Source organism: Haemaphysalis longicornis, unplaced genomic scaffold (genome assembly GCF_048455015.1).
Source record: "Haemaphysalis longicornis isolate Haplotype H1 unplaced genomic scaffold, Haemaphysalis longicornis Haplotype H1 scaffold_4, whole genome shotgun sequence".
In the NCBI taxonomy this organism is placed as follows: Eukaryota; Metazoa; Arthropoda; class Arachnida; order Ixodida; family Ixodidae; genus Haemaphysalis; species Haemaphysalis longicornis.
In genome coordinates, this window is record NW_027526361.1 from 117,986,363 (window position 1) to 117,999,712 (window position 13,350).

General features: G+C 52.7%; 2 protein-coding genes and 46 non-coding genes across 48 annotated transcripts in view; all 48 read left to right on the plus strand.

Annotated features, from left to right (window-relative positions):
- LOC144179307 (uncharacterized) overlaps nucleotides 1–13,350 on the plus strand; it is a 142,261-nt gene that overhangs the window by 71,836 nt on the left and 57,075 nt on the right. The window lies entirely within an intron of this gene.
- On the plus strand, nucleotides 1,024–1,096 carry Trnav-cac (transfer RNA valine (anticodon CAC)). Its single transcript has one exon. It is a non-coding gene; the product is annotated as a tRNA-Val (tRNA).
- Nucleotides 1,170–1,242, plus strand: Trnav-cac (transfer RNA valine (anticodon CAC)). The gene has a single exon. It is a non-coding gene; the product is annotated as a tRNA-Val (tRNA).
- On the plus strand, nucleotides 1,316–1,388 carry Trnav-cac (transfer RNA valine (anticodon CAC)). The gene has a single exon. It is a non-coding gene; the product is annotated as a tRNA-Val (tRNA).
- Nucleotides 1,462–1,534, plus strand: Trnav-cac (transfer RNA valine (anticodon CAC)). Its single transcript has one exon. It is a non-coding gene; the product is annotated as a tRNA-Val (tRNA).
- On the plus strand, nucleotides 1,608–1,680 carry Trnav-cac (transfer RNA valine (anticodon CAC)). Its single transcript has one exon. It is a non-coding gene; the product is annotated as a tRNA-Val (tRNA).
- Trnav-cac (transfer RNA valine (anticodon CAC)) lies at nucleotides 1,753–1,825 on the plus strand. The gene has a single exon. It is a non-coding gene; the product is annotated as a tRNA-Val (tRNA).
- Trnav-cac (transfer RNA valine (anticodon CAC)) lies at nucleotides 1,899–1,971 on the plus strand. The gene has a single exon. It is a non-coding gene; the product is annotated as a tRNA-Val (tRNA).
- On the plus strand, nucleotides 2,045–2,117 carry Trnam-cau (transfer RNA methionine (anticodon CAU)). Its single transcript has one exon. It is a non-coding gene; the product is annotated as a tRNA-Met (tRNA).
- Trnav-cac (transfer RNA valine (anticodon CAC)) lies at nucleotides 2,192–2,264 on the plus strand. Its single transcript has one exon. It is a non-coding gene; the product is annotated as a tRNA-Val (tRNA).
- Trnav-cac (transfer RNA valine (anticodon CAC)) lies at nucleotides 2,338–2,410 on the plus strand. Its single transcript has one exon. It is a non-coding gene; the product is annotated as a tRNA-Val (tRNA).
- Nucleotides 2,484–2,556, plus strand: Trnav-cac (transfer RNA valine (anticodon CAC)). Its single transcript has one exon. It is a non-coding gene; the product is annotated as a tRNA-Val (tRNA).
- Nucleotides 2,629–2,701, plus strand: Trnav-cac (transfer RNA valine (anticodon CAC)). The gene has a single exon. It is a non-coding gene; the product is annotated as a tRNA-Val (tRNA).
- On the plus strand, nucleotides 2,775–2,847 carry Trnav-cac (transfer RNA valine (anticodon CAC)). The gene has a single exon. It is a non-coding gene; the product is annotated as a tRNA-Val (tRNA).
- Nucleotides 2,921–2,993, plus strand: Trnav-cac (transfer RNA valine (anticodon CAC)). Its single transcript has one exon. It is a non-coding gene; the product is annotated as a tRNA-Val (tRNA).
- Trnav-cac (transfer RNA valine (anticodon CAC)) lies at nucleotides 3,067–3,139 on the plus strand. The gene has a single exon. It is a non-coding gene; the product is annotated as a tRNA-Val (tRNA).
- Trnav-cac (transfer RNA valine (anticodon CAC)) lies at nucleotides 3,213–3,285 on the plus strand. The gene has a single exon. It is a non-coding gene; the product is annotated as a tRNA-Val (tRNA).
- Trnav-cac (transfer RNA valine (anticodon CAC)) lies at nucleotides 3,358–3,430 on the plus strand. Its single transcript has one exon. It is a non-coding gene; the product is annotated as a tRNA-Val (tRNA).
- Trnav-cac (transfer RNA valine (anticodon CAC)) lies at nucleotides 3,504–3,576 on the plus strand. The gene has a single exon. It is a non-coding gene; the product is annotated as a tRNA-Val (tRNA).
- On the plus strand, nucleotides 3,649–3,721 carry Trnav-cac (transfer RNA valine (anticodon CAC)). Its single transcript has one exon. It is a non-coding gene; the product is annotated as a tRNA-Val (tRNA).
- On the plus strand, nucleotides 3,795–3,867 carry Trnav-cac (transfer RNA valine (anticodon CAC)). Its single transcript has one exon. It is a non-coding gene; the product is annotated as a tRNA-Val (tRNA).
- Nucleotides 3,941–4,013, plus strand: Trnav-cac (transfer RNA valine (anticodon CAC)). Its single transcript has one exon. It is a non-coding gene; the product is annotated as a tRNA-Val (tRNA).
- Nucleotides 4,087–4,159, plus strand: Trnav-cac (transfer RNA valine (anticodon CAC)). Its single transcript has one exon. It is a non-coding gene; the product is annotated as a tRNA-Val (tRNA).
- On the plus strand, nucleotides 4,232–4,304 carry Trnav-cac (transfer RNA valine (anticodon CAC)). Its single transcript has one exon. It is a non-coding gene; the product is annotated as a tRNA-Val (tRNA).
- Trnav-cac (transfer RNA valine (anticodon CAC)) lies at nucleotides 4,378–4,450 on the plus strand. Its single transcript has one exon. It is a non-coding gene; the product is annotated as a tRNA-Val (tRNA).
- Nucleotides 4,524–4,596, plus strand: Trnav-cac (transfer RNA valine (anticodon CAC)). Its single transcript has one exon. It is a non-coding gene; the product is annotated as a tRNA-Val (tRNA).
- Nucleotides 4,708–6,103, plus strand: LOC144179310 (uncharacterized). The gene has a single exon (XM_077707606.1). It carries the CDS (start codon nucleotides 4,725–4,727, stop codon nucleotides 5,907–5,909), a length of 1,185 nt encoding a protein of 394 aa, XP_077563732.1. The 5' UTR covers nucleotides 4,708–4,724; the 3' UTR covers nucleotides 5,910–6,103.
- Trnav-cac (transfer RNA valine (anticodon CAC)) lies at nucleotides 9,824–9,896 on the plus strand. The gene has a single exon. It is a non-coding gene; the product is annotated as a tRNA-Val (tRNA).
- On the plus strand, nucleotides 9,970–10,042 carry Trnav-cac (transfer RNA valine (anticodon CAC)). Its single transcript has one exon. It is a non-coding gene; the product is annotated as a tRNA-Val (tRNA).
- Trnav-cac (transfer RNA valine (anticodon CAC)) lies at nucleotides 10,115–10,187 on the plus strand. Its single transcript has one exon. It is a non-coding gene; the product is annotated as a tRNA-Val (tRNA).
- Trnav-cac (transfer RNA valine (anticodon CAC)) lies at nucleotides 10,261–10,333 on the plus strand. The gene has a single exon. It is a non-coding gene; the product is annotated as a tRNA-Val (tRNA).
- Nucleotides 10,407–10,479, plus strand: Trnav-cac (transfer RNA valine (anticodon CAC)). Its single transcript has one exon. It is a non-coding gene; the product is annotated as a tRNA-Val (tRNA).
- Trnav-cac (transfer RNA valine (anticodon CAC)) lies at nucleotides 10,553–10,625 on the plus strand. The gene has a single exon. It is a non-coding gene; the product is annotated as a tRNA-Val (tRNA).
- Nucleotides 10,699–10,771, plus strand: Trnav-cac (transfer RNA valine (anticodon CAC)). The gene has a single exon. It is a non-coding gene; the product is annotated as a tRNA-Val (tRNA).
- Trnav-cac (transfer RNA valine (anticodon CAC)) lies at nucleotides 10,845–10,917 on the plus strand. Its single transcript has one exon. It is a non-coding gene; the product is annotated as a tRNA-Val (tRNA).
- Trnav-cac (transfer RNA valine (anticodon CAC)) lies at nucleotides 10,991–11,063 on the plus strand. The gene has a single exon. It is a non-coding gene; the product is annotated as a tRNA-Val (tRNA).
- Nucleotides 11,136–11,209, plus strand: Trnam-cau (transfer RNA methionine (anticodon CAU)). The gene has a single exon. It is a non-coding gene; the product is annotated as a tRNA-Met (tRNA).
- Nucleotides 11,416–11,488, plus strand: Trnav-cac (transfer RNA valine (anticodon CAC)). Its single transcript has one exon. It is a non-coding gene; the product is annotated as a tRNA-Val (tRNA).
- Trnav-cac (transfer RNA valine (anticodon CAC)) lies at nucleotides 11,561–11,633 on the plus strand. The gene has a single exon. It is a non-coding gene; the product is annotated as a tRNA-Val (tRNA).
- Trnav-cac (transfer RNA valine (anticodon CAC)) lies at nucleotides 11,707–11,779 on the plus strand. The gene has a single exon. It is a non-coding gene; the product is annotated as a tRNA-Val (tRNA).
- On the plus strand, nucleotides 11,852–11,924 carry Trnav-cac (transfer RNA valine (anticodon CAC)). Its single transcript has one exon. It is a non-coding gene; the product is annotated as a tRNA-Val (tRNA).
- Trnav-cac (transfer RNA valine (anticodon CAC)) lies at nucleotides 11,999–12,071 on the plus strand. Its single transcript has one exon. It is a non-coding gene; the product is annotated as a tRNA-Val (tRNA).
- On the plus strand, nucleotides 12,145–12,217 carry Trnav-cac (transfer RNA valine (anticodon CAC)). Its single transcript has one exon. It is a non-coding gene; the product is annotated as a tRNA-Val (tRNA).
- Trnav-cac (transfer RNA valine (anticodon CAC)) lies at nucleotides 12,291–12,363 on the plus strand. Its single transcript has one exon. It is a non-coding gene; the product is annotated as a tRNA-Val (tRNA).
- Nucleotides 12,437–12,509, plus strand: Trnav-cac (transfer RNA valine (anticodon CAC)). The gene has a single exon. It is a non-coding gene; the product is annotated as a tRNA-Val (tRNA).
- On the plus strand, nucleotides 12,583–12,655 carry Trnav-cac (transfer RNA valine (anticodon CAC)). The gene has a single exon. It is a non-coding gene; the product is annotated as a tRNA-Val (tRNA).
- On the plus strand, nucleotides 12,729–12,802 carry Trnav-cac (transfer RNA valine (anticodon CAC)). Its single transcript has one exon. It is a non-coding gene; the product is annotated as a tRNA-Val (tRNA).
- Nucleotides 13,009–13,081, plus strand: Trnav-cac (transfer RNA valine (anticodon CAC)). Its single transcript has one exon. It is a non-coding gene; the product is annotated as a tRNA-Val (tRNA).

Consider the following 13,350-nt stretch of genomic DNA (forward strand, 5'->3'; position numbering starts at 1 on the left):
ATTAACAATCCGAGCTCGCGTCTGTGAGTCCGCGTGTATTGGTGCACACGGAGACGGCAGAACAAAGGCGCCTTCGTCGCCGACTGGGTCGGAGGGAATCGGACAGGCTGACGGCAGAGTCAATCTGCCCTCGAACCCCTGGCCTTCCGCGAGCGGTCGATTGGTAACGTATAGGGAAGCCTTGGACCATTACAGAAGCTCCCGGCTCAAATACCCGCCGGCGGACAAAATACTAGAAAGGGGGCAGGCGGTGGCATGGCGACTCCTTCAGGCGAACAGGTATCCAAATCCGGCTTTGTACAACCGGTGCTACCCCGGAATGTATGATGCACATTGTAAACGGTGTAAAGAAGCCAAGGCGGATCTCGCACATATGCTCTGGGCCTGCTCGGGCCCAACCGGCAATAACAGGGTGTCAAATGGCATAGCACAAGCTGATCCCCCACACTCAGGGAAAGACGACGCGAATACAATGGTAGAACAATATAAGGAGCGACAAAAGATTGATTGATTGAATGATTGATTCTGGGGTTTAACGCGCCGACGCAACGCAGGCGATGAGGCGCGCCGTAGTGGAGGGCTCCGGACTAATTTTGACCACCTGGGGATCTTTATCGTGCGCCGAAATCTCGTACACACGGGCGTTTTTGCTTTTCGCTTCCATCAGAAAAGCGGCCGCCGCGCCCGGGAATCGAACCCGCGACCTCGTGCTCAGCAGCGCAACGCCTTAGCCACTGAGCCACCGCGGCGGGTCAGCGACAAAAGATCCTATCATCGCTAGGCATAACGGGACCGCTGAGTTGGGAGACTGCGCTGCTCAGTACGGACCCCCAGATCCAGAAGAAAATGATCCAGCTGGCCGAGGGTGCCGCTGGGGCCCACGGGCTCCTGGCCGCCACCTGAGGAAGAGGAGAAGTTGTACATCCTCCTTTCGAAGTGAATTCAAATCAAAGTTATTCTCTCTCTCTTCATTTCGGGATAACAATCAGCACCTTCAGCTCTTGGCGTCTCCCTTCCCTCCCCGTTTCCGTGGTGTAGCGGTAATCACGTGCGCCTCACACGCGCAAGGTCCCCGGTTCGGTCCCGGGCGGAAAAAGTTTTTAGTTTTTTTCCTTCATTTCGGGATAACAATCAGCACCTTCAGCTCTTGGCGTCTCCCTTCCCTCCCCGTTTCCGTGGTGTAGCGGTTATCACGTGCGCCTCACACGCGCAAGGTCCCCGGTTCGATCCCGGGCGGAAACAGTTTTTAGTTTTTTTCCTTCATTTCGGGATAACAATCAGCACCTTCAGCTCTTGGCGTCTCCCTTCCCTCCCCGTTTCCGTGGTGTAGCGGTTATCACGTGCGCCTCACACGCGCAAGGTCCCCGGTTCGATCCCGGGCGGAAACAGTTTTTAGTTTTTTTCCTTCATTTCGGGATAACAATCAGCACCTTCAGCTCTTGGCGTCTCCCTTCCCTCACCGTTTCCGTGGTGTAGCGGTTATCACGTGCGCCTCACACGCGCAAGGTCCCCGGTTCGATCCCGGGCGGAAACAGTTTTTAGTTTTTTTCCTTCATTTCGGGATAACAATCAGCACCTTCAGCTCTTGGCGTCTCCCTTCCCTCCCCGTTTCCGTGGTGTAGCGGTTATCACGTGCGCCTCACACGCGCAAGGTCCCCGGTTCGATCCCGGGCGGAAACAGTTTTTAGTTTTTTCCTTAATTTCGGGATAACAATCAGCACCTTCAGCTCTTGGCGTCACCCTTCCACCCCCGTTTCCGTGGTGTAGCGGTTATCACGTGCGCCTCACACGCGCAAGGTCCCCGGTTCAATCCCGGGCGGAAACAGTTTTTAGTTTTTTTCCTTAATTTCGGGATAACATTCAGCACCTTCAGCTCTTGGCGTCTCCCTTCCCTCCCCGTTTCCGTGGTGTAGCGGTTATCACGTGCGCCTCACACGCGCAAGGTCCCCGGTTCGATCCCGGGCGGAAACAGTTTTTAGTTTTTTTCCTTAATTTCGGGATAACATTCAGCACCTTCAGCTCTTGGCGTCTCCCTTCCACCCCCGTTTCCGTGGTGTAGCGGTTATCACGTGCGCCTCATACGCGCAAGGTCCCCGGTTCGATCCAGGGCGGAAACAGTTTTTAGTTTTTTTTCCTTCATTTCGGGATAACAATCAGCACCTTCAGCTCTTGGCGTCTCCCTTCCCTCCCCGTTTCCGTGGTGTAGCGGTTATCACGTGCGCCTCACACGCGCAAGGTCCCCGGTTCGATTCCGGGCGGAAACAGTTTTTAGTTTTTTTCCTTAATTTAGGGATAACAATCATCACCTTCAGCTCTTGGCGTGTCCCTTCCCTCTCCGTTTCCGTGGTGTAGCGGTTATCACGTGCGCCTCACACGCGCAAGGTCCCCGGTTCGATCCCGGGCGGAAACAGTTTTTAGTTTTTTTCCTTCATTTCGGGATAACAATCAGCACCTTCAGCTCTTGGCGTGTCCCTTCCCTTCCCGTTTCCGTGGTGTAGCGGTTATCACGTGCGCCTCACACGCGCAAGGTCCCCGGTTCGATCCCGGGCGGAAACAGTTTTTAGTTTTTTCCTTAATTTCGGGATAACAATCAGCACCTTCAGCTCTTGGCGTCTCCCTTCCCTCCCCGTTTCCGTGGTGTAGCGGTTATCACGTGCGCCTCACACGCGCAAGGTCCCCGGTTCGATCCCGGGCGGAAACAGTTTTTAGTTTTTTTCCTTAATTTCGGGATAACAATCAGCACCTTCAGCTCTTGGCGTCTCCCTTCCCTCCCCGTTTCTGTGGTGTGGCGGTTATCACGTGCGCCTCACACGCGCAAGGTCCCCGGTTCAATTCCGGGCGGAAACAGTTTTTAGTTTTTTTTCGTCATTTCGGGATAACAATCAGCGCCTTCAGCTCTTGGCGTCTCCCTTCCCTGCCCGTTTCCGTGGTGTAGCGGTTATCACGTGCGCCTCACACGCGCAAGGTCCCCGGTTCGATGCCGGGCGGAAACAGCTTTTAGTTTTTTTCCTTAATTTCGGGATAACAATCAGCACCTTCAGCTCTTGGCGTCTCCCTTCCATCCCCGTTTCCGTGGTGGAGCGGTTATCACGTGCGCCTCACACGCGCTAGGTCCCTGGTTCGATCCCGGGCGGAAACAGTTTTTAGTTTTTTTCCTTCATTTCGGGATAACAATCAGCACCTTCAGCTCTTGGCGTGTCCCTTCCCTCCCCGTTTCCGTGGTGTAGCAGTTATCACGTGCGCCTCACACGCGCAAGGTCCCCGGTTCGATCCCGGGCGGAAACAGTTTTTGTGTTTTTCCTTAATTTCGGGATAACAATCAGCACCTTCAGCTCTTGGCGTGTCCCTTCCCTCTCCGTTTCCGTGGTGTAGCGGTTATCACGTGCGCCTCACACGCGCAAGGTCCCCGGTTCGATCCCGGGCGGAAACAGTTTTTAGTTTTTTTCCTTCATTTCGGGATAACAATCAGCACCTTCAGCTCTTGGCGTGTCCCTTCCCTTCCCGTTTCCGTGGTGTAGCGGTTATCACGTGCGCCTCACACGCGCAAGGTCCCCGGTTCGATCCCGGGCGGAAACAGTTTTTAGTTTTTTCCTTCATTTCGGGATAACAATCAGCACCTTCAGCTCTTGGCGTCTCCCTTCCCTCCCCGTTTCCGTGGTGTAGCGGTTATCACGTGCGCCTCACACGCGCAAGGTCCCCGGTTCGATCCCGGGCGGAAACAGTTTTTAGTTTTATTCCTTAATTTCGGGATAACAATCAGCACCTTCAGCTCTTGGCGTCTCCCTTCCCTCCCCGTTTCCGTGGTGTAGCGGTTATCACGTGCGCCTCACACGCGCAAGGTCCCCGGTTCGGTCCCGGGCGGAAGAAGTTTTTAGTTTTTTTCCTTAATTTCGGGATAACAATCAGCACCTTCAGGTCTTGGCGTCTCCCTTCCCGGCCCGTTTCCGTGGTGTAGCGGTTATCACGTGCGCCTCACACGCGCAAGGTCCCCGGTTCGATCCCAGGCGGAAACAGTTTTTAGTTTTTTTCCTTCATTTCGGGATAACAATCAGCACCTTCAGCTCTTGGCGTGTCCCTTCCCTCCCCGTTTCCGTGGTGTAGCGGTTATCACGTGCGCCTCACACGCGCAAGGTCCCCGGTTCGGTCCCGGGCGGAAAAAGTTTTAGTTTTTTTCTTTCATTTCGGGATAACAATCAGCACCTTCAGCTCTTGGCGTGTCCCTTCTATCCCCGTTTCCGTGGTGTAGCGGTTATCACGTGCGCCTCACACGCGCAAGGTCCCCGGTTCGATCCCGGGCGGAAACAGTTTTTAGTTTTTTTCCTTCATTTCGGGATAACAATCAGCACCTTCAGCTCTTGGCGTCTCCCTTCCCTCCCCGTTTCCGTGGTGTAGCGGTTATCACGTGCGCCTCACACGCGCAAGGTCCCCGGTTCGGTCCCGGGCGGAAAAAGTTTTTAGTTTTTTTCCTTAATTTCGGGATAACAATCAGCACCTTCAGCTCTTGGCGTCTTCCTTCCCTGCCCGTTTCCGTGGTGTAGCGGTTATCACGTGCGCCTCACACGCGCAAGGTCCCCGGTTCGATCCCGGGCGGAAACAGTTTTTAGTTTTTTTCCTTCATTTCGGGATAACAATCAGCACCTTCAGCTCTTGGCGTGTCCCTTCCCTCACCGTTTCCGTGGTGTAGTCTGATTCTGCTTCCGGTAGCGCTAGCGAGCGGTCGCAGAATGTCGAGCTCCGCCCAAGGAGCGGCTTCAGCGGGCCTTTCGGCCCGCGGTAACAGGATATATGCCCAGGATGCTGATGATTACCAAGTACTTTTGCCACAGTTTCCTTCAGGTCAGTCGGTTTTAAACACGGTTTTTCTTCATGCCGACATGCGTGCCCGGCCTTACCGCGTTGAGGACTTTCGGGACGTTTTGGCTCGTCTGGAACTGCTCCCCGACGTCGTGGCGTTGGGGGCGTACCAGATGAGTCACGTTTGGGCAGTGACGTTCAAGTCGGCGGAGGGTGTAAAGAAAATTTCTGCGCTCGCTGATATCAAGGTGAAGGATCGTCGGTGCCTTGTTATCGACCCGTCCAATCAAGAAGCCCGCCTCAAGCTTCACTGGCTGCTGCACAACGTGCCGGACGACGCCGTTCGCGCTGCGCTGGCGCCCTACGGGCGTGTCGGCGAGGTGCGCAGGGAGCGGTGGCGCGTCGAAGGCATTCAAGACAAGGGCTCGACACTTCGTACGGTGACCCTCAAGTTGAAGGCGGGCGTGACCATCGACGACCTGCCGCACGAACTTCGTGTGGCGGGTGACAAGGCCCTCGTCGTCGTCGCCGGAAGGGCCCCGCAGTGCTTACGTTGCAACCTCAAGGGGCACGTCAGGCGAGAATGCAAGGTTCCGAAGTGTTCTTCGTGCCGTCGCTTCGGGCATGATGCAAGCGCCTGCGTTAAGTCCTATGCCAGCGTCACTGGTCCAGCGAGGGAGGACGACCTCCGCGAAAACCTCATGGACGAGGCAGAAGCGGAGGAGACAGCTGCAGGAGTAGCCGACAAGGCGGTGAAGGAGTCGACGTCGGCGGGGCGGGTCGAGGCCGAGGCTGGCCAGCGCGTTCCTGAAAAGGAGCAGCCGGTCGAGCCGAAGACGCCTCCCCCTCACGTCTCGTCGAACGAGGACAACGGAACCGGAGCGGCCAGTCAGGGAACGACGGAGGTGTCGGCTCTAGCAGCCGAAGCCGTGCAAATGGACCTGAGTGGGGCCGTGGCTAAGCGACAACGAGAAAGCAACGACACAGAGCAGGGTGACGGACTCACCAGCAGCGAGGAGCCCCCGGCTAAGGCGGTTTCAGTGAGACGTCCGAGCTTCAAGCCGAAGCCCAACGTCCCACCAGACCGAACCAAAACTTCGGCTCCGCCCTCCTAGCCAGCACGTCACTACGAAAGGTAGTCGCCATCCTGTTCCTCGGTGTTTGTTGTTGCGCTGCTGTCTTGAATCGCCAACGAACGAAACGCAACAGTGTAGTTCGGTCAAGGCAGTATTTTTGGAGGGGGTATTGTGTTCCTGATGCTTATGCTTTGAGCTTTAGGTTTGGCTGGGGGGAGGGTGGGAGTGTGTATTGCAGCGGCCGTGAATCCCGCAGGCCATACGAATGTTTTATAAGTGCCGGATTTTGGGGCGTGTATGGGATGTTTGCAGTTGATGAAGCGTCGTTCTTTTTCGTGCTGCATGAATGTAAGTGTTGTGCGATAAGTCTAGCTCCCTCCTAAAACATGGTTTACTTGAGCAAACCAATGCGCATCGCCACGCTTAACGTCAGGGGATTTTCGGATCGGAGACGTCAAAATCAGGTGTATCGACTCGTAACAGATGAGGATTTGGACATCGTGGCCTTGCAAGAGACCAAAGTTGGGAGGGAGGACCAGACGGATCGTATGGTGCGGCCCTTTATTGCGCGCTATGATGTGTGCGTGTCGCATGCGGTCGGGTTTTCTGCGGGTTGCGCACTTCTAATTCGGAGAAGCTTAGGGGCCGCTCTAAAGACTGTCACCGCCTCGGAAAAGGGGCGGTATGTTGTGTGCGACTTGGAGTTTTGTTCCAATGAATGGCGTGTAATGTGTGTCTACGGGCCCACCAATACAGCCGAAAGGAAGGCTTTCTTTGAAGAAATGCGTCCATGGTGTGAGACGGAACGGCTCTTAATTTTAATGGGCGATTATAATTGTGTTTGCTCAGCGCGCGACAAAAGCAGCACGACCAATTTCAGAGACGCCAGTACGGTGGTACTGAATGAGATAGTAGCCGGCTGCGCCCTGGAAGATGCAGGTGATAGCATGAGCAATGCAGGCACCGTTCGCTATACACACTTTCAGGGCAATAGTCATGCGCGGCTCGACAGGGTGTATCTTTCCGTAGAACTCGTACGTGAATGTGACAAATACGAAGTGACCCCTGTTTCATTTAGCGACCATTGTCTGGTGTCGTTAACACTAGGCAGGGCCGCTAAACGTGGAAACGCGTTCTCCTGGGGTTTGTGGAAAATGAACAACAAACTTCTGCAAGATGATAAATTCGTCGAAGCCGTTGACGCATGCGCACGGACCTCGTTTAGCAGCTCAGACGTGACGAACTTCAGTCGGAAGTGGGAGCTGTTCAAACAAGAAGTTAAGCTAAAAGGCCTTGAACGTTCTTCTCTAATGAAGAGCGACGAGAAAAAGAAAGAAGCCACGCTACGAAGTAATCTCGACGCTCTTATTGTAGCAGAATGTAGATCGCCGGGGACGTGCAGAGATGACATAAAGAATGTTAAAGCACAGCTCGAGGTCTTAGATCAGGGCAAATATCATGGCGCGCTTGTTCGCGCAAGAGCAGAAAAGATGCTGCTGGGAGAGGCGCCGACCAAAAGAGCCTTATGCTCCGAGAAAAAGTACGCTCGCAGAAATGCGATAGCGGAAATAGAAAGCGAAGGCGTCTTGTACAAGGATCAAGCCAGCATAGAACGCTGTTTTTGTAACTTTTACGACAAGCTGTTTGCACGTCACGCTATTGATGTCGTGGCGTTTAAGGATGAATTTTTGAGATTGTTACCATGCCTAAACAAAGAGATGTCAGCACTGCTCGAAACAGACATAACGGAGAATGAAGTAAGAAAAGCTATAGAGGAGTTGAGCCCGGGAAAGACGCCTGGCCCCGATGGGCTAAGCGCTGCATTCTATAAAAAGTTTAAAGAGTGCCTAAGTCCAGTGTTGTGTACGTTATACGCTGAGGCGTATCAGAATGGTGTGCTGCCACCGTCTTTTCATGAGTCGCACACCATTTTTATTCCTAAGTCAGATGATGACGCCAAACTCCGAGCTGTATCTGGGTATCGCCCAATCAGTCTCACTAATGTAGACTATAAGATTTTAATGAAAATTCTGGCGAGTCGTTTGCAGACTGTTATTAGGGACATCGTTGGACCGCATCAAACATGCGGTATAAAGGGGCGGTCGATAGTAACGAACATTCATACTGCTCGAAGTGTTCTTGAGTGTTGCGACAGCACTCAAGGTTCTCTAGCAATGCTCCAGGTAGACCTGGAGAAGGCGTTCGATCAGGTATCACACGAGCTCCTTATAGCCATGTTAGAGCATATAAATGTAGGGGCTGTTATTCTTCAAGGAGTGCGCATGGCGTATAGTGGGTGTTCAACTAGCCTCGTTGTGAACAAGTCGCTCAGCAAAGCAGTGCAGGTTCAACGTGGCGTACGTCAGGGTTGCCCATTGTCCCCATTGCTTTTCTGTGTATATGTAGAAGCGTTTTGTTTGAGTGTTATTGGAAGCAAAACCATCAACGGCTTTCGACTACAGTCGTGTGAGGTGCGTGTGTTGGCCTATGCCGACGACATTGCACTTTTCTTTATTGATAAAAGCAGCATAAGCGAAGCTGTAAAGACACTAAAGGCCTTTTGTAAATACAGTGCCAGCAGTGTGAACTGGCAAAAATGTTTAGGTTTCTGGCACGGCCAATGGGAAGAAGCCCCGGAGGTGTTTGAAAACATAAGCTGGCAGACGACGCCAACCAAATACTTAGGTGTGCCTCTCGAAAACTACGAGGACAGTGATCCCTACTGGCGCAGACAGACAGCTGAATTGCGTGATAGAGCAGAAAAATGGCAAGGCACTGGGCTCTCCATTTTTGCAAGAGGCTCAGTCTGCAATGTGTTCTTAATAAGTAAAATATGGTACGTGCTCCAGGTGTTACACTGTTCGCGTGCGCATGTGCAGGCGTTGCACCGCGTTTTCGCCGTGTTAATTTGGGAGTCCACGTGGGAAAAAACAAGTCGAACGAACTTGTTTCGGCGCGTGCGTAGCGGGGGCCTTTCCTTGTCTCATTTGTTTTTACGACAGGTTGTCAATCGTTTTCTCTTCCTTCGGGATGTACAAGACCCCTTTTTGCGTACTGTTTGCCAAATGAAGTTGTCTGTGGTGTTACCCGATTTTGTTATAGCGTCAGCACGTTTCCCTGTCTTGACAATGAAGGGATACTTCCGCGAAGTTGTTCAAGCGACCCAGTTTTTGCGTGCCCGCTTCACGATGGAATACCTATGTAGCGTAACGCGGAAAAAATTGTATAATGATCTCGTTGACTCTGTATTTCCAGTTCCACTGTACCGGTCAATGTACCGTGCAGGGCCAGGCCAGGATGTGCTTAAACGCGTGAAATCTATGGCGGTACCGCCATGGGTTAAAACGTTCTTTTTTAAGCTCCACGCGGGTGTCCTACCAGTCAAAACGTGGCAAAAAGAGAAAGGACTGTACGTTCCGTGGGGGGTTGACTGTTATCCGTGCAAAAAGCCGGAGACAGTAGAACACGTGTTTTTAGAATGTTGGGATGGGGTCTTTTTTTGGGACGTGCTTCAGAGGACTTTGAAGAAAGATTTCCCTCTAGACGCCTACGGAATCAGGTTTATACCCATCGAGAATGACGGCGGGTTGCCGTATGATGTGGTGATGGTTTTGGCTCTGCACGGCATTTGGAAATCTCGCATGGCTATACGCCACCGCGATGTTGATGCTAAGCGTTCCAAGGAATACTTTGGAGAAACTGTTCGTTTGATTGTAGAGGTTTGGAAGACACAGCCTGACCCCCCGGAATGGCTTCCAGTAATGGAGTCGCTGACAAACCTCAAGCAGTTTTAGCCATTTCCTGCTAGCAAAAGACTGTTAGCAGTTTTATCAGTGTATGTTACAGCTTTGTGTACCTGTTTTCATTGCTTTGTGTGCTTGTTCTCTGTCAGTGTGGCAATAAAGAAAAAAAAAAAAAAAAAAAAAAAAAAAAAAAAAAAAAAAAAAAAAACCGTTTCCGTGGTGTAGCGGTTATCACGTGCGCCTCACACGCGCAAGGTCCCCGGTTCGGTCCCGGGCGGAAAAAGTTTTTAGTTTTTTTCCTTCATTTCGGGATAACAATCAGCACCTTCAGCTCTTGGCGTCTCCCTTCCCTCCCCGTTTCCGTGGTGTAGCGGTTATCACGTGCGCCTCACACGCGCAAGGTCCCCGGTTCGATCCCGGGCGGAAACGGTTTTTAGTTTTTTCCTTCATTTCGGGATAACAATCAGCACCTTCAGCTCTTGGCGTGTCCCTTCCCTCCCCGTTTCCGTGGTGTAGCGGTTATCACGTGCACCTCACACGCGCAAGGTCCCCGGTTCGATCCCGGGCGGAAACAGTTTTTAGTTTTTTTCCTTAATTTCGGGATAACAATCAGCACCTTCAGCTCTTGGCGTCTCCCTACCCTCCCCGTTTCCGTGGTGTAGCGGTTATCACGTGCGCCTCACACGCGCAAGGTCCCCGGTTCGATTCCGGGCGGAAACAGTTTTTAGTTTTTTTCCGTCATTTCGGGATAACAATCAGCACCTTCAGCTCTTGGCGTCTCCCTTCCCTGCCCGTTTCCGTGGTGTAGCGGTTATCACGTGCGCCTCACACGCGCAAGGTCCCCGGTTCGATGCCGGGCGGAAACAGTTTTTAGTTTTTTTCCATAATTTCGGGATAACAATCAGCACCTTCAGCTCTTGGCGTCTCCCTTCCACCCCCGTTTCCGTGGTGTAGCGGTTATCACGTGCGCCTCACACGCGCAAGGTCCCCGGTTCGATCCCGGGCGGAAACAGTTTTTAGTTTTTTTCCTTCATTTCGGGATAACAATCAGCACCTTCAGCTCTTGGCGTGTCCCTTCCCTCCCCGTTTCCGTGGTGTAGCAGTTATCACGTGCGCCTCACACGCGCAAGGTCCCCGGTTCGATCCTGGGCGGAAACAGTTTTTAGTTTTTTTCCTTAATTTCGGGATAACAATCAGCACCTTCAGCTCTTGGCGTCTCCCTTCCCTGCCCGTTTCCGTGGTGTAGCGGTTATCACGTGCGCCTCACACGCGCAAGGTCCCCGGTTCGATCCCGGGCGGAAACAGTTTTTAGTTTTTTTCCTTCATTTCGGGATAACAATCAGCACCTTCAGCTTTTGGCGTGTCCCTTCTCTCCCCGTTTCCGTGGTGTAGCGGTTATCACGTGCGCCTCACACGCGCAAGGTCCCCGGTTCGATCCCGGGCGGAAACAGTTTTTAGTTTTTTCCTTCATTTCGGGATAACAATCAGCACCTTCAGCTCTTGGCGTCTCCCTTCCCTCCCCGTTTCCGTGGTGTAGCGGTTATCACGTGCGCCTCATACGCGCAAGGTCCCCGGTTTGATCCCGGGCGCAAAACTGTTTTTAATTTCGGTATAATAATCAGCACCTTCATCTCTTGGCGTTCCCCTTACATCCCCGTTTCCGTGGTGTAGCGGTTGTCACGTGCGCCTCACGCGCGCAAGGTCCCCGGTTCGATCTTGGGCGGAAACAGTTTTTGATTTTTTCCCTTCATTTCGCGATAAAAATCAGCACCTTCAGCTCTTGGCGTTTCCCTCACATCCCCGTTTCCGTGGTGTAGTGGTTATCACGTGCGCCTCACACGCGCAAGGTCCCCGGTTCGATCCCGGGCGGAAACAGTTTTTAGTTTTTTCCTTAATTTCGGGATAACAATCAGCACCTTCAGCTCTTGGCGTCTCCCTTCCCTCCCCGTTTCCGTGGTGTAGCGGTTATCACGTGCGCCTCACACGCGCAAGGTCCCCGGTTCGATCCCGGGCGGAAACAGTTTTTAGTTTTTTTCCTTAATTTCGGTATAGCAATCAGCACCTTCAGCTCTTGGCGTCTCCCTTCCCTCCCCGTTTCCGTGGTGTAGCGGTTATCACGTGCGCCTCACACGCGCAAGGTCCCCGGTTCGATCCCGGGCGGAAACAGTTTTTAGTTTTTTCCTTAATTTCGGGATAACAATCAGCACCTTCAGCTCTTGGCGTCTCCCTTCCCTCCCCGTTTCCGTGGTGTAGCGGTTATCACGTGCGCCTCACACGAGCAAAATCCCCGGTTCGATCCCGGGCGGAAACAGTTTTTAGTTTTTTTTCCTTCATTTCGGGATAACAATCAGCACCTTCAGCTCTTGGCGTCTCCCTTCCCTCCCCGTTTCCGTGGTGTAGCGGTTATCACGTGCGCCTCACACGCGCAAGGTCCCCGGTTCGATTCCGGGCGGAAACAGTTTTTAGTTTTTTTCCTTAATTTAGGGATAACAATCAGCACCTTCAGCTCTTGGCGTCTCCCTTCCCTCCCCGTTTCCGTGGTGTAGCGGTTATCACGTGCGCCTCACACGCGCAAGGTCCCCGGTTCGATTCCGGGCGGAAACGGTTTTTAGTTTTTTTCCTTAATTTCGGGATAACAATTAGCACCTTCAGCTCTTGGCGTCTCCCTTCCACCCCCGTTTCCGTGGTGTAGCGGTTATCACGTGCGCCTCACACGCGCAAGGTCCCCGGTTCGATCCCGGGCGGAAACAGTTTTTAGTTTTTTTCCTTCATTTCGGGATAACAATCAGCACCTTCAGCTCTTGGCGTCTCCCTTCCCTGCCCGTTTCCGTGGTGTAGCGGTTATCACGTGCGCCTCACACGCGCAAGGTCCCCGGTTCAATCCCGGGCGGAAACAGTTTTTAGTTTTTTTCCTTAATTTCGGGATAACATTCAGCACCTTCAGCTCTTGGCGTCTCCCTTCCACCCCCGTTTCCGTGGTGTAGCGGTTATCACGTGCGCCTCACACGCGCAAGGTCCCCGGTTCGATCCCGGGTGGAAACAGTTTTTAGTTTTTTTCCTTCATTTCGGGATAACAATCAGCACCTTCAGCTCTTGGCGTCTCCCTTCCCTCCCCGTTTCCGTGGTGTAGCGGTTATCACGTGCGCCTCACACGCGCAAGGTCCCCGGTTTGATCCCGGGCGCAAAACTGTTTTTAATTTCGGTATAATAATCAGCACCTTCAGCTCTTGGCGTTCCCCTTACATCCCCGTTTCCGTGGTGTAGCGGTTGTCACGTGCGCCTCACGCGCGCAAGGTCCCCGGTTCGATCTTGGGCGGAAACAGTTTTTGATTTTTTCCCTTCATTTCGCGATAAAAATCAGCACCTTCAGCTCTTGGCGTTTCCCTCACATCCCCGTTTCCGTGGTGTAGTGGTTATCACGTGCGCCTCACACGCGCAAGGTCCCCGGTTCGATCCCGGGCGGAAACAGTTTTTAATTTTTTCCCTTCATTTCGCGATAAAAATCTGCACCTTCAGCTCTTGGCGTCTCCCTTCCATCCCCGTTTCCGTGGTGTAATGGTTTTGGAATCTGGAAACTTATCGCAAAGCTACTCGAAAACGAGAAGTTTGTAAACATAGTAAATGATCTGGTGCACGAGTTTATCGGAAAAGGTGATGATATCATTGTTCTGTGGGAGCAGTTTAAGAATGACGTGAAAATGAAAGCAATAGAGCGTGCGAGTGTACCACGGTACAAT